General features: G+C 35.7%; 3 protein-coding genes across 11 annotated transcripts; 2 read left to right on the top strand and 1 right to left on the bottom strand.

Annotated features, from left to right (window-relative positions):
- Positions 1-270: 270 nt before the first annotated feature.
- Positions 271-3,481, top strand: LOC105683916 (polyadenylate-binding protein). The gene is made up of 5 exons (XM_012396905.3): positions 271-534; positions 625-825; positions 1,278-1,588; positions 1,699-2,644; positions 2,883-3,481. The coding sequence occupies exons 2-5, from the start codon at positions 633-635 to the stop codon at positions 3,326-3,328; spliced, it is 1,896 nt and encodes a 631-aa protein (XP_012252328.1). The 5' UTR covers positions 271-534; positions 625-632; the 3' UTR covers positions 3,329-3,481.
- A 2,268-nt stretch (positions 3,482-5,749) lies between these two features.
- On the top strand, positions 5,750-10,827 carry LOC105683913 (integrator complex subunit 9). 6 transcript variants are annotated; one of them, XM_020851135.2, is made up of 11 exons: positions 5,750-6,764; positions 6,892-7,086; positions 7,147-7,294; positions 7,364-7,551; positions 7,619-7,865; positions 7,956-8,136; positions 8,236-8,471; positions 8,533-8,744; positions 8,811-8,996; positions 9,081-9,278; positions 9,369-10,827. In XM_020851135.2, exons 1-11 carry the CDS (start codon positions 6,756-6,758, stop codon positions 9,486-9,488), a joined length of 1,920 nt encoding a protein of 639 aa, XP_020706794.2. In that variant the 5' UTR covers positions 5,750-6,755; the 3' UTR covers positions 9,489-10,827. The 6 variants fall into 6 exon arrangements, with proteins under 6 accessions (XP_020706794.2, XP_048515351.1, XP_012252321.2 ...); XM_048659394.1 differs by having other exon boundaries at positions 7,147-7,309; positions 7,451-7,551; XM_012396898.3 differs by having other exon boundaries at positions 7,147-7,551; positions 9,372-10,827.
- LOC105683914 (FUN14 domain-containing protein 1A) lies at positions 9,333-13,186 on the bottom strand. Of its 4 annotated transcripts, none has more exons than XM_048659396.1 (4): positions 13,047-13,186; positions 12,290-12,460; positions 11,992-12,226; positions 9,333-11,146 (listed from the first exon to the last, which is right to left on the bottom strand). In XM_048659396.1, exons 2-4 carry the CDS (start codon positions 12,451-12,453, stop codon positions 10,964-10,966), a joined length of 582 nt encoding a protein of 193 aa, XP_048515353.1. In that variant the 5' UTR covers positions 12,454-12,460; positions 13,047-13,186; the 3' UTR covers positions 9,333-10,963. The 4 variants fall into 4 exon arrangements, with proteins under 4 accessions (XP_048515353.1, XP_012252324.1, XP_048515354.1 ...); XM_012396901.3 differs by having other exon boundaries at positions 11,992-12,187; XM_048659397.1 differs by lacking the exon at positions 13,047-13,186 and adding an exon at positions 12,759-12,898.
- Between the last annotated feature and the right edge of the window lie 22 nt (positions 13,187-13,208).

The raw sequence follows: 13,208 nt of genomic DNA, 5'->3' as shown, positions 1-13,208 counted from the left end.
TCAAGTTTTCTGAAAAATATAACACAAAAAAAGCGTAAAACTTTTTTATACATATGAAATAATAAAAAATTGAAAAAAGGTAAAAAAATCGAAAAATCGTAGTTTTGAAAAAAAAAAAAGGAAAAAAAATACTTAAATAAAAACTCGCGAAACTCAAATAATAAATAAAAATAAAAAAAGGCAGATTTTTTTTTCTCCGGCTACGAAAAAATTACGTACATCGATAAATGATATAAAGAAGAAAAAACAACCAAAAGCGTAAGAAAATAATTATCATTGAAGAATAAAGAAGAAAAATTTTAATAATAATTGAATTAACTGTAAAAAAACAATCAGTAAGATAATATACTGTTGTGAAATTTCATGTCTTTTTTCATTAATAACGACGGATGATTAAATAGCGTTTATATACACGAAATTATTAAATCGATTCTACGACAAGGATAGAAAAAGATTTTGAAAAAGCGGCAACCGCAGCACAGCAAAAAGTTCGGGAATATCTTGAATCTACGACGTCGTCGTGTTGATAAAACGGTAAGGAATCCAATCATCCATATTGAATCGGAATAATCGGAATATTCTGCTGAACGTAACTATTATTTGTGTATTAATATAACTGAACAGGTGAAAAGATGAATCCAGGAGCACCAAATTATCCGATGGCTTCTTTATACGTTGGTGATCTTCATTCGGACATAACCGAAGCTATGCTTTTTGAAAAATTTTCATCCGCGGGACCAGTTTTATCCATACGGGTTTGTAGGGATATGATTACTCGTCGTTCTCTCGGCTATGCTTATGTCAATTTTCAACAACCAGCTGACGGTGAGTTGACAAATCAGTTTTTACTTATTGATTGGAAATATTTCAAACAACTTTTAACCTGCTGGGGAACATTCTAGAATCATTTTCATTTAGTTCACATCGTGGTGACACGTGCATTTCTCGCCATACGAGCTCTTGTAACCTTCCATATTGGAATTTTGTTCCGTTCTATCTATTTCACCAACATGGCGGCTTCCAACCGCCACTAGAAGGCGTGCAACTACAATGTGCACGGCTATTCACATGCGGCATTCAAACGTTCATTCTGAACGTTAGTCATTAAATAACGATAATTATTCAGACACAATACGTCATTATTCAATCTCTTAAGCATTGCTACGATAAAAATTTTTCTACCCATCTTAATAAAAAGTTCAACAATATGTTAGCAAGTATTATTGATTATTTAATTTTGTAACCAGTATTTTTCCTCTTCATTATTTTTATGATAGCCGAGCGTGCGTTAGATACAATGAATTTCGACATGATAAAAGGACGTCCAATAAGGATAATGTGGTCACAGCGAGATCCTTCTCTGAGAAAATCTGGTGTCGGAAATGTATTCATCAAGAATCTGGATAAACATATTGACAACAAAGCAATGTACGACACATTCTCGGCGTTTGGTAATATTCTCAGTTGTAAAGTAGCACAAGATGAAACAGGAGCTTCCAAAGGATATGGGTTCGTACATTTTGAAACCGAGGAGGCCGCCAATAAGTCCATCGACAAAGTAAACGGCATGCTGCTTAATGGAAAAAAAGTATGCTGAAGTTCTTTTTATTTCTATTATTACTTTTGTTCATGTTTTTCTTAATATTGTTTTAGTAGCAAAATTTTGAATTGAAAATTATCATAACTTCTAACCCTCAGGTTTACGTTGGAAAATTTATCCCAAGGAAAGAACGCGAAAAGGAACTAGGTGAAAAGGCTAAGCTGTTTACTAACGTGTACGTCAAGAATTTCGGCGAAGAAATGACCGATGAAAAACTCCGAGATATGTTCGAAAAATATGGTCCAATTACGAGTCATAAAGTCATGAATAAGGACGATGGTAAACCTCGAGGTTTTGGTTTTGTGGCGTTTGAAGATCCCGATGCAGCTGAGCAAGCAGTCTTAGACCTCAACGGTAAAGAAATAATTGACGGAAAATGCATGTATGTCGGAAGAGCGCAGAAGAAGGCCGAACGTCAGCAAGAATTGAAGCGTAAATTTGAGCAACTTAAAATAGAGCGGCTGAATCGTTACCAGGGTGTAAATCTCTACGTTAAAAATCTAGATGATACAATAGACGACGAACGTCTGCGCAAAGAATTCACACCCTTTGGGACAATAACCTCTGCCAAAGTAATGATGGAGGAAGGACGTAGCAAGGGTTTTGGATTTGTCTGTTTCTCGTCTCCGGAGGAGGCGACGAAGGCGGTTACAGAAATGAACGGACGTATTGTCGGTACAAAACCACTCTACGTTGCTCTTGCTCAACGTAAAGAAGATCGCAAGGCTCATCTCGCTTCACAATACATGCAGAGAATGGCCAACATGCGCATGCAACAAATAGGCCAGATTTACCAGCCGGGTGCGGCAGGCAGCTATTTTGTTCCTACCATTCCACAGCCACAGAGATTTTATGGACCTGCTCAAATGGCCCAGATTCGTGCTACACCAAGGTGGCCGGCGCAACCTAATCAAGTCCGACCTAACTCTCAAACAGGGGGCTCCGGATTTGCAACTATGCCAGGCCAGTTCCGCGCTGCGGCTAGAGCTCCAGCAGCACAAGCCGGTGCTATGCGTAACACTCTCTCCGCCAGGCCCATTACTGGTGAGTTTTGTTTTTCTTTTAACCACAATCAACTCGGATCCTGGCTCGTTATGACTAACAGTAAACTTCAACTCATAATTACAAAAATTGGCACTAAGAATTATGTAGAATCCTCTGGCGCAGCTTTTTCCAGCAGTAAAATATTATGCCCAGACCCTGTGCAGAGTTGAATAATGTAACGTGTTCACCTGAATATTACCATTGGCCGATTACTAACATCTGAAATTTCGGAAAATAGGTCAGCAAGCAGTCGGAGGTGCTAATATGCCTGGTAGAACAATGGCCGGAGGTCCAGCAGTCGGTGTATCACCTCAAGGTCGTACATCGAACTACAAATATACAGCGAACATGCGTAATCCTCCTCCAGCAATGGCTATTCCCGCTCCAGCTCCGGTTCAACAAGCGGTCCACATTCAAGGTCAAGAACCACTGACGGCCACAATGCTTGCAGCAGCTCAACCTCAAGAACAAAAACAAATGTTGGGAGAACGTTTATTCCCCTTGATTCAAAGAATGTATTCGGATCTTGCTGGCAAGATCACTGGAATGTTGCTCGAAATCGACAACTCTGAATTACTTCACATGCTCGAACACAACGAGTCTCTAAAAGCAAAGGTTGAAGAAGCTGTCGCAGTACTTCAAGCTCATCAGGCTAAACAGGCTGTTGCTCCCAAAAAAGAGTAGAGGAGTTATAAAAATACCAGGAAGGGATAGTTCAGCCCGCCAAATATGAATTCTATTCTATTTCAGTTACTTTGTTTTTTTTTTCTATTGTCATTATTATTTTTACTTTCATTGTCGTTGCAATGATAATTATATTTACTATCAGTACTACTATTTTTTTCCCGTTCTTCTTTTTAATGTTAATTTTTCTTCATCCTTGGTCCTGATCTAATTACTGTTGACACCACGACTACTACTGCTACTGCTACTACTACTATTATTATTATTATGTAGCTTATGATCAACATTCAACACCCAAGTCATTACAATTTTGATTCGATAAAAGGGCTGGGGAAAAGAAAGTTATCGTCACCTTCGTATTGTTCACGTGTTCAAAAGTTATGAACGACTCGGATTTTGGTTTGTTTCTTCGATTTTTTTTCTCACGATTTCATCTAATCTATTTCTTCTCACCATGTTGAATTATTTTTTTAACGAGCTCTCACACACTTAGCTGTTATCTGACTTTTTCTATACTTTATCTGAACCAGAACCAGATTACAATGATTATTATCATTATGATTATTACCCTCATTAGTGTTATAATAATAATGATGATAAATATTAGTTTTTCATCTTCTGGTGGTTACAAAAGCCATTAGTATTGATGAGGTACATGCTGATCCTATCATTTCTTTCCAAACAATTATTATTATTGATAAAACTAACAGTAATATAACTGTCGACAACGAGCACCGAATACATAAGTCCAATAACAGCAATAACATCGTAATGGTCGCTAGCCTGTAAAACAGTAATGTCTTCTCACCGCTGTTCTAAAAAAAATTTTAAACAAAATAACGGCATTATGTGCAAGCAACAGAAATCACACGAAAAGTATATTGAAAAATTGACGAATAAAAAAAAAAAAAGATAATTTAGTAACGGTGGTGATGAATAATAATAATTACATCAACAAAAATGACGTTACACGAAAAAAATCGAAAATCTCTGACTCAGAAGAATCCTCAAAATTGAAAATCCAAACAAAGTATTGATAACAATAATTCAGGGTGAACATAAAACAGAAGGCATGAAAGAATAACTCAAAAAAAGGCCAATGCAGAAACCATGCATACCACGTTTTAGAAATGTCATCTTAGTTTTGTTTATAATACGATTAAAATTAAATATAAAAAATAAAAAATAAAAAAAACAGTAAACCGAAAAAAGCAAAACAATGAAAAAAAAAGAGTAAAACTTGATAACAACATACTAATTATTATCACGATAATTTCGTTTTCGAACATTGTAATGCTAATGGTAAAACTTGTAAAGGCTTAACTAAAAAAAAAAAAAACTTGTTTTTAGTAAACGCAATCACGCCGAGAAGGTGATAAAAAAAGAAAAGCTTAAGCCGGAAATTATGGGAAGCAAAATTGAAAAAATTACAAAAACGAAAAATCGTGTATAAAGATGAAGCACAGAATTTTTTTGTCATGTATGTAGATATTTACATCGGTATTGATTATTGATTATTTATTATAACATGCCACCTAGCAAAAAAATAGCGAAAATAAGAAAAAAGAAAAATCAACTACATCTGTTAGATCGGAAAATTAGAACACCAATATCGATGTTTCTGTTTAACTTTCGATTACCTCTATTTTAACGAAAATTGATGGATACTTTGACATTAATTGAAAAAAAAAAAGAGAACCCCTTGCGAGGCATTATTACGTTATGTAGTTATTGTTAATTATTAGTGAAAGAAAAAAAACAATAATAATATTATAAAAAAATTAACAGCAAAATATCTAGAGCTCTGCTTTTTTACTGTTACAGATAAAAAAAATTATGAAAAAAAAACGAAAAAAAACCTATGTATTACAAAAGAACTGAAGAAAATAAGCAAGCTGTGTTAACGAAAAAAGATGATGGAAAAAGAAAACAAAATAACCGAAAAAAAAAGGAAAATACAAAAAACAAAAATATGACTCACAATAAACCCGTACATACATGAAAACGTCGTTCGTGTTCTACTTTTGTAGAACAGAATTGAGAAGAAAATGAAAGAAGAAAAAAAAACAGTAACATATGAAATATTTTTATATAAATACAAGTATATAAAAAATACCAAAAAAAAGAAGGAAAAAATCAACAACTATGAAGAAAAGTTCTCAGTGGAGGAGCAGTTTGATAATAGCGTGTGGGTGCGGTGGGAGGCAGCCAGGCAAGATTTTGATAGTAAAAAAATGAACAAATTGAAAAAAAAAAAAAGAAAAACTTTAACATACATAAATAACAATCGTTAAATAAATGCGCATTGCCTCGCCTAAAACAAAAAACACGAATATTAAATAAAATAAGATTCTTCAAAATATCCTCTTTGCATCGCGCTTTTTCGTTTACATTATAGTCAAAATCGATGGTTGAAGGCGAGAAAAAAATCTAAGAATGAGTGATTTTTGGTTGATCAAAGATTGGTTAGTTGTAAATGATGAAATCCAATCTACAAATACAAGAAAAGGGAGAGAGATGATGAACCAAATGTTGGAGAAAAAGAGATTGTTGCGATTTGGTGTTTCTCTTTTCATTATTTAAAAATGATATCAATCTCGAATAGACAAAGTTTCTTTCTTACTTTGTATAACATACATGCATATTGATAGTGTTATACCAAGGACATGATTGAGAACAAAATAACTTTGCATCTTGAAGTTTTGCATCGACGTATTCGGAGCCAATATGACAATGTACACTATAATGTATACCTATGATTATGTATGGAAGAAAAAAAACTATAAGAACTAATTACAGAGGATCGTAAGTTCTGATTTGTTTGGTTTTTGCAAATTAACTATAAATATCTATAATAACTACAATAACCGAAGAGGACGCTCTTCTAATTAGTTTTATTATAATTACGACTTTTTCTTTTCCCATTCAAGATACAATTAAGATAAGATATACAAAAATAAAAAATACAGAGAATCAATTGCCCCTTCTTTTTTGTTGTCAAACTACAGCTAGAGACATTTTTTTAAAGTAGTACTATGTGCAATTGATTTATGAATAAAACAGAGATTTTGAATTAATCTACAATCAAATCGATAGTCGGAATTCCCGATATAGTCAATGCAAGGTTAATGCTGAATCGTTGGCTTAGAGGGCGCTGTTTTTCTTTGCACGTAGAGTCCCTAAAACAGATCTTTTATAGGGACTTTATTTGCACGTACAGGGATCTTTGCACGTTCCTATTTCACCCGGTTTGCTGGTCATACATTGAAAATCTTTGTCGGTACGACCGACAACAAACCGGGTGATGATAATTTGGCCGAAATGTGCGACAGAATTATTTCCGGTAATGAATTTGACTGTAAGAGCTGGATATCAAAAATTTTTATAACTTATAAAAGATAAATACAAGATAAAAAGAACCGTCGAAATGAAACTGGTAAGTGTACATAAAAATCTACAAAGTCGTTGCTCAGGAACTTTCTTGTCCTCACAACCATCAAAACATGTTTATTCCTCGCCCATTAGCTTCGGATTTCAAAATCTCAATCTTTTTTGTCGTTCAGTATTGTTTGTCCAGCGAGCCAACGAAACCCTGTCTGGTCCTCAGTTTTAAGGGTAATACTTTAATGCTTGATTGCGGGCTGAATATGCAATCCGTTTTGAATTTTATGCCAATGCCGATGGTGCCCAGTCCCAAATTCAGCTCCCTGTCGGCTTGGGTACCGAGAGATAATCACCAGGACTGGCAAATTGAAGGGGTAAGTCCTAATACCCACTTGACTTCTACAGCTCCTAAAGAATCATCAAATTTTTTCTAGGAACTGAGAGAAAATTGCGGCAGGGTATTTGTGGATTCGTCTCCAGAGTTTTGTCCACCTCTGGAGAAAATTATGGACTTTTCGGAGATTGACGCCATATTGATATCGAACTACACCTGTATGTTGGCTCTTCCTTTTATAACTGAAGGTACTGGATTCAAAGGTATAGTTTATGCAACGGAACCTACGCTACAAATTGGTCGATTTTTCATGGAAGAACTCGTCGAGTTTATTGAACGCACTCCAAAAGCAACTCTTGCAAGACATTGGAAAGACATGCTTCATATGCTTCCACCCCCCTTAGCAGATGCAATGAAACCAAAATCATGGAAACATCTTTACTCAATGACATCTGTCAACTCCAGCCTTGCACATGTTCAGATGGTCGGATATGATCAGAAATTAGTGAGCATCGTAGCCTTAGACTGAAGTTGTCACGTTTCAGAATCATTAACAGAATTTTGTACAATAGGATATCTACGGTGCTCTGATGGTGACCCCTATAAGCTCAGGATACTGTCTCGGTAGCAGTAACTGGTTGATTTCAAGTGATCATGAAAAAGTTGCCTATGTTAGTGGATCATCCACGCTAACGACGCACCCAAGGCCAATGGAGCAGACAACGCTGAAGCATGCAAACATGTTGATATTGACAGGGCTGACGCAAACACCTACTGCAAACCCTGATACAATGCTTGGAGAACTCTGTATGACTGTCGGTATGGATTGTTGCAGAATCAGTCACTTTCCAAGTGTCTCACATTAGAATAATGCAGTTGAATTTTGTAATATTGATTTTTATCTCTCAGCAATGACGCTCAGAGCTGGTGGCTGTGTTCTCATACCCTGCTACCCTTCTGGTGTTGTTTACGACCTCTTCGAATGTCTTAGCACACATTTGGACAAATCCGGATTCTTACAAGTCCCACTTTTCTTTATTTCACCCGTTGCCGAGTCCTCGCTAGCTTACTCGAATATTTTAGCAGAATGGTAAGTAAATTTGGCATCCTTTTTACTCGTATATACTACCTGGAATAAAATTCAGCAAATTGTGTTTTCATCGTTGAGACAAAACAACTACACTTTCAGGCTATCAACGAGCAAACAAAAAAAAGTTTATTTGCCAGAAGAGCCTTTTCCACATGCATTTTTGGTAAAAAACGCTCGCTTGAAACACTTTACATCTACATACGCTGAGGGATTCAGTACTGACTATAGACAACCATGTGTAGTATTTTGCGGACACCCAAGTCTTAGGTTTGGAGATGCTGTACATTTTGTTCAAATGTGGGGAAACAGCGCTCAACACACGATAATTTTCACCGGTGAGATAATTATAGCTTATTCTCATGCCAATTCATATCAAATCTCTTTGTCATTTTTCAGAGCCTGATTTTCCTTACCTTGATGCTCTTGCTCCATTCCAACCGCTCGCCATGAAAGCTGTTCATTGTCCGATAGACACATCTTTGAATTTCACACAGGCTAATAAACTGATACGTGATTTGAAACCGGAGCATCTTGTAGTACCTGAATGCTACACACAACCGCCAATGGCTGCACCGCACCGATCTGATCTCGTCATCGAGCCCGTTGGGGTAAGAAAATTACAACAAAATACAGTGAAAGGTTTTGAAAAATGATTTCTACATTCTTCCATCCAGGAAAAGCTACTTATAACCTTCAAACGTGGTGAAGTGATCAAACTTCCTTTAAAAAGGAAAAATGGTCGCATATTCATAGAGCCAGAATTAGCGGGCAATATTGTGCCGAGTGAAGTGAGACCTGGATTAAGTTTAGCCTCTGTCATTGGAGAACTAGAAGTTAAGGACAATGTCTACACAATAAGGGTAACAAACCTATGTCCACGCAAAAAAAAAAAAAATAAACAAGCTAACACAAAACTACTACGATTATTTTTCTTGAGAAAACAGACTATCGAGGATCGCCAGGGTGGAAAGAGAAACGTAAGCGGTGTTGGGCCATCAGCACCGACCAAGGAAGAAATTTTGCGGGAAAGAAAACATGAGTACGGAAATTTGGACGCTCAGGATCTACTGCAAAAATTGAATCAAGAGGGAATTCATAGTGGCAAAATTCAACATGGTCCAACTTCCACGAGCATTCATTTGGTGAGTGAAAAATTATATACATGTAAAATCATTATCAATTTTGTGGCAAAAATATATATACATGAATTTTTTTTATTCGATTCGTATTAGCAGGACGAAGACACTGTGATACAAATTGGAGACAATTCAACGCACATATTTTGCAACGGTGATCAAAAACTGCGGAAAAAATTGAGAGCTATTATAATGCAATGTTTAAAACGATTCTGATGATGCGAAAGTATGAAAGAATCACAAATGCTTTTTTCAATTCCTAGGATAGTGGTATAGCAGAAGCGGAAAGTAACGTATTTTGATTTAAATTTCAAGCTTCGACAAAAGAAATTCGCGAGTCTGGTTGGATTATACTTTACGTTCGAGTATATAATAATAATTATTTCGACGAACTGGTTCGGTTAGGATCCAAAATAATCGTAGGGTTGTTCCATGGTTTATGAGTTAAATTCAGTAGTACGTGAATATAATGCGTTTTACTGTTAGTGTTTTTTTTCTTTTTTTTTATGACTATAAACGAACGTTTTCTTTATTTTTCATCACCCGCTGTTGAGTCCAGCAGGTTTACATTTTGGGTATCATAATATGACAAATGTTATTCAACAATCAGCAGTGTATAGTTCGAATTTTTCGGTTAGCTTTCTCAAAAAAGTTCGATATAATTCAAACTATATAAGCCAAATCACGCGATCAATCTGCAAAATTGATAAAAAAAAGATCTCTCTGAGAACGAAAATCATTTTAACGGATCAATGTTCAATCTTCTCAACAAAACTGGGCGCCAATTGCTCAATAATGAGAGAAATTAACGACAACCTAAGTAGGAATAATGACATTAATATCCCAATACTGAAAAAATCTTTATGACCGTTTTTATCTGATAACAACGATAACAAAAGTATTACCCATAATAATAATGACGATGATGATGATGATAATAATAATAATGATGATGATGATGACAATAATAATACCTATAAGTACGACAATCTATTCTATGTAGACAAGTAACTAGTACAACTATCGTCTATTGGTACTAGTTTAATTTCCGGTTCTTCGATTTTTATTATTCGAGATTTCCTTGCTGCATTTCAAATTTCGGTCAAAGACATTCGTTTGTTTTTCCTTTGCGCTTTCGATCGTCTATAGTTATAATTGATTAACGTGATCGACCCGATCGATTATTAGTCAAAAGTTGAGATTTTTCGGTACAATAAGCTAATCTTTGCAATAAGTTCCATTTAAAAGTGCGATTTCAAAAAAATCAACCCTCTTCTTCAAACAATGCAATATCGCTAATTAAGCGATGATAAACTACCAAGTTCGATTCAAGGCAATTTTTCATCATACCGTCCAGCATGGGATGCGCAAGAGTGAATTTGCCAAGAGGTTAGTTTTTTCTAAATCCGTTCCCAGATCCCTAAGAGCGATCTCCAAAAGACCAACAAAAATACTCGACTGATTTTCATTCAAAAATACGCGACTTTCATCTCATCGATTACGTTTTGAATCTTTTCGAATACCGTTTCAGCTTTCCTGGTTAACTGGTTTTGAATGTTGTCAAAAAATTCTTGCGCGACAATTAAATTTATCAGATTGGGCCTGTTAGGTTGTCTTTCGGTGACATGTACAGCGTTGATTTTGTTGGAATTGACACTTCTGATCGAGTTTGAACTACAGCAAGTTACGGCCTAGTTGGCGGTTGCAAAACCAATCGCTAAACCTGCAGCAAAAGATGCTAGGAAAAAGTGAATTTCTTTTGGGCGAAAACTATCGTTGTTCGATATGACATTGTACCAACGTCTAGTACGAGATCCACCATTCTTGAGAAGCTGCTCAGCCTTATCCAACTTTTTATCTACGAACCTCTCAACCTGAAAAATAACAAACGCTCGTATCACGTTGGTAGAAAGTCTGATGAGAATTTAACAAAAAGCTGACTTTTGTTTCATCTTCACATCATTCAATTAGAAAAACGTAGCTCGATGGATCAACGGGAAACAGGATGAACTTTTTTTTGTCCAAATGGAACTACCGTTTTATTCAATCTTCAACATATTTCTATCCTTTACGTATGAATAACATCATGCGACTCGATAAATTGAACTGGAAAATAACTTTTGAACTGAAAATGAGGAAGATGGGGATAGAAAGGAACCAAGCAGTATAAAGTATTCCACGAACCATTATGGAAGAGAAGAAACGATAAAATTTGTAAATAAATAGCAAGAGATTCAAAGACGAAAAATTGAATACTGAGGGCACTCTCGAAATCAATTAGAGTTACGAGTAGGGAAAGATAGTTAAAACCGGTGTCAGCAATTGAGCGTGAAAAATGTACAATGTCTTTCTTTTCTCTCCTGTCTTTTTTACAATAAATAGCATGATCGGCCACAGTGACCAGAAGTAATTATTCACGAGGGGGCTAAAATCTATTTTCGTAACAAAAAAGTCTGGTTTCCTTTTTTTTTCACTCAGGTTTTCTTTTTTTCTTTGAATTTTCTAAGATGCTAAGCCTATGAGAAAACCACCAATGAAACCTGCAGCCAGATAGGTGTTGTGGCGGGCCCATTTTCCTACCTGCAAATAATTTTTGTCAAATGAAAAAAAAAAGGAAACTGACTATTTATCTGATTTGAAGCTTTGAATAACATGTCCCCAGGGATACAATGAATTAATGATTAAAGTCTCTGGTCATAATATTACAGTTTCTGTTCACCTTGTCCATGAATTTTGGTCCTTCTCCAGTGACCTTTTCTTCTACTTTATCAGTTATCTTCTCAGCTTTTTCTTGAATTTTATCCCAATTTATTTTTATATATCCCTGGTGTGCCGCTATCTGAAGGATTATTATACCTCCCCCCAATGCAAATGCCGCAACCTTTCCGACTTTCATTGTCAAAAAACCAGTCGTCCTGTTATCACCATCAAAAGAGCAGAGACAAAAGAATTCACTATTATTTAATATGGGTAGTTTACATCAGCGTACAGTTGTTATATTTAAAATGGGCACTCACCATCCCGATGTCGTCCCAATAATGATCTGTTTGGTCGCAGAAGTTTTGCTAACATCTCCCAATATTTTTTCGATGATACCCTTGGCTTCCTTGGAAACGTCTTTTAAATCTAATATCTCCTTGTTGGCATCATCCTTGCCCTTTTTAGCAATTGGAAGACTCATCTTGTTTCTAAAATTTATAACAGCTTATCATAGAACTTATTGATGACTCATGGCGAGTTTTCAAATAATGAATACAATTTGCGCTTTGGAATACCTGTCAGATTTATAAATAACTTATTCTAAATGACAAATGGAATACAACCCACAACATACATACAGATGAACCGATACTATCCAATACATTTTTGTTCTGATAATGTTTTGCGATATCTAAAAGCACTTATAATTGTCCAACAGCCATTAATGAAAACGAAGAGATTTATGCTATTCTAAATATAAAAAAATGAAACTCAAAAAATACTTGCTGAAAATCCAAAACAAAAAATAGATGGGAAGAGGTGAAAAATGGAACAACGGATTAATTGCCGATCAATAAAACATTTAATCCACAAGTGCAAGAACGAAGAATATGGAAAATAAATAACTCTCGATTAAAATCTATCGCTCACAACGATCAGAATTGTAAATATGATTCAACGACACAATTAGCTGCAGGTATAGACATGATTTCAGTCGGTTATAGATCGCTCGCGAATCAATGAATCTAAAATTATGTAATCTAGATGAACTAGACTAATTACCACGAGACCCACCTGTCTTCGTGTCAAAACGCCGAGATTTTATGGGGTTTCGATCAATCAATCAATTATTTTTCTCACAGTGCTGCGCCTTCCCTCTCGTTTCCAGAGGTGCTAGATGTGACACTTGACACTTGAAGACACGAATCCGCCATTCGATTTCACCTTTCCCGTGGG

The sequence above is a fragment of the Athalia rosae genome, chromosome 8 (genome assembly GCF_917208135.1).
Source record: "Athalia rosae chromosome 8, iyAthRosa1.1, whole genome shotgun sequence".
Classification (NCBI taxonomy): domain Eukaryota; kingdom Metazoa; phylum Arthropoda; class Insecta; order Hymenoptera; family Athaliidae; genus Athalia; species Athalia rosae.
Note: the sequence above shows the minus strand (reverse complement) of the source record. Positions and strands in the feature narration are given on the sequence as shown.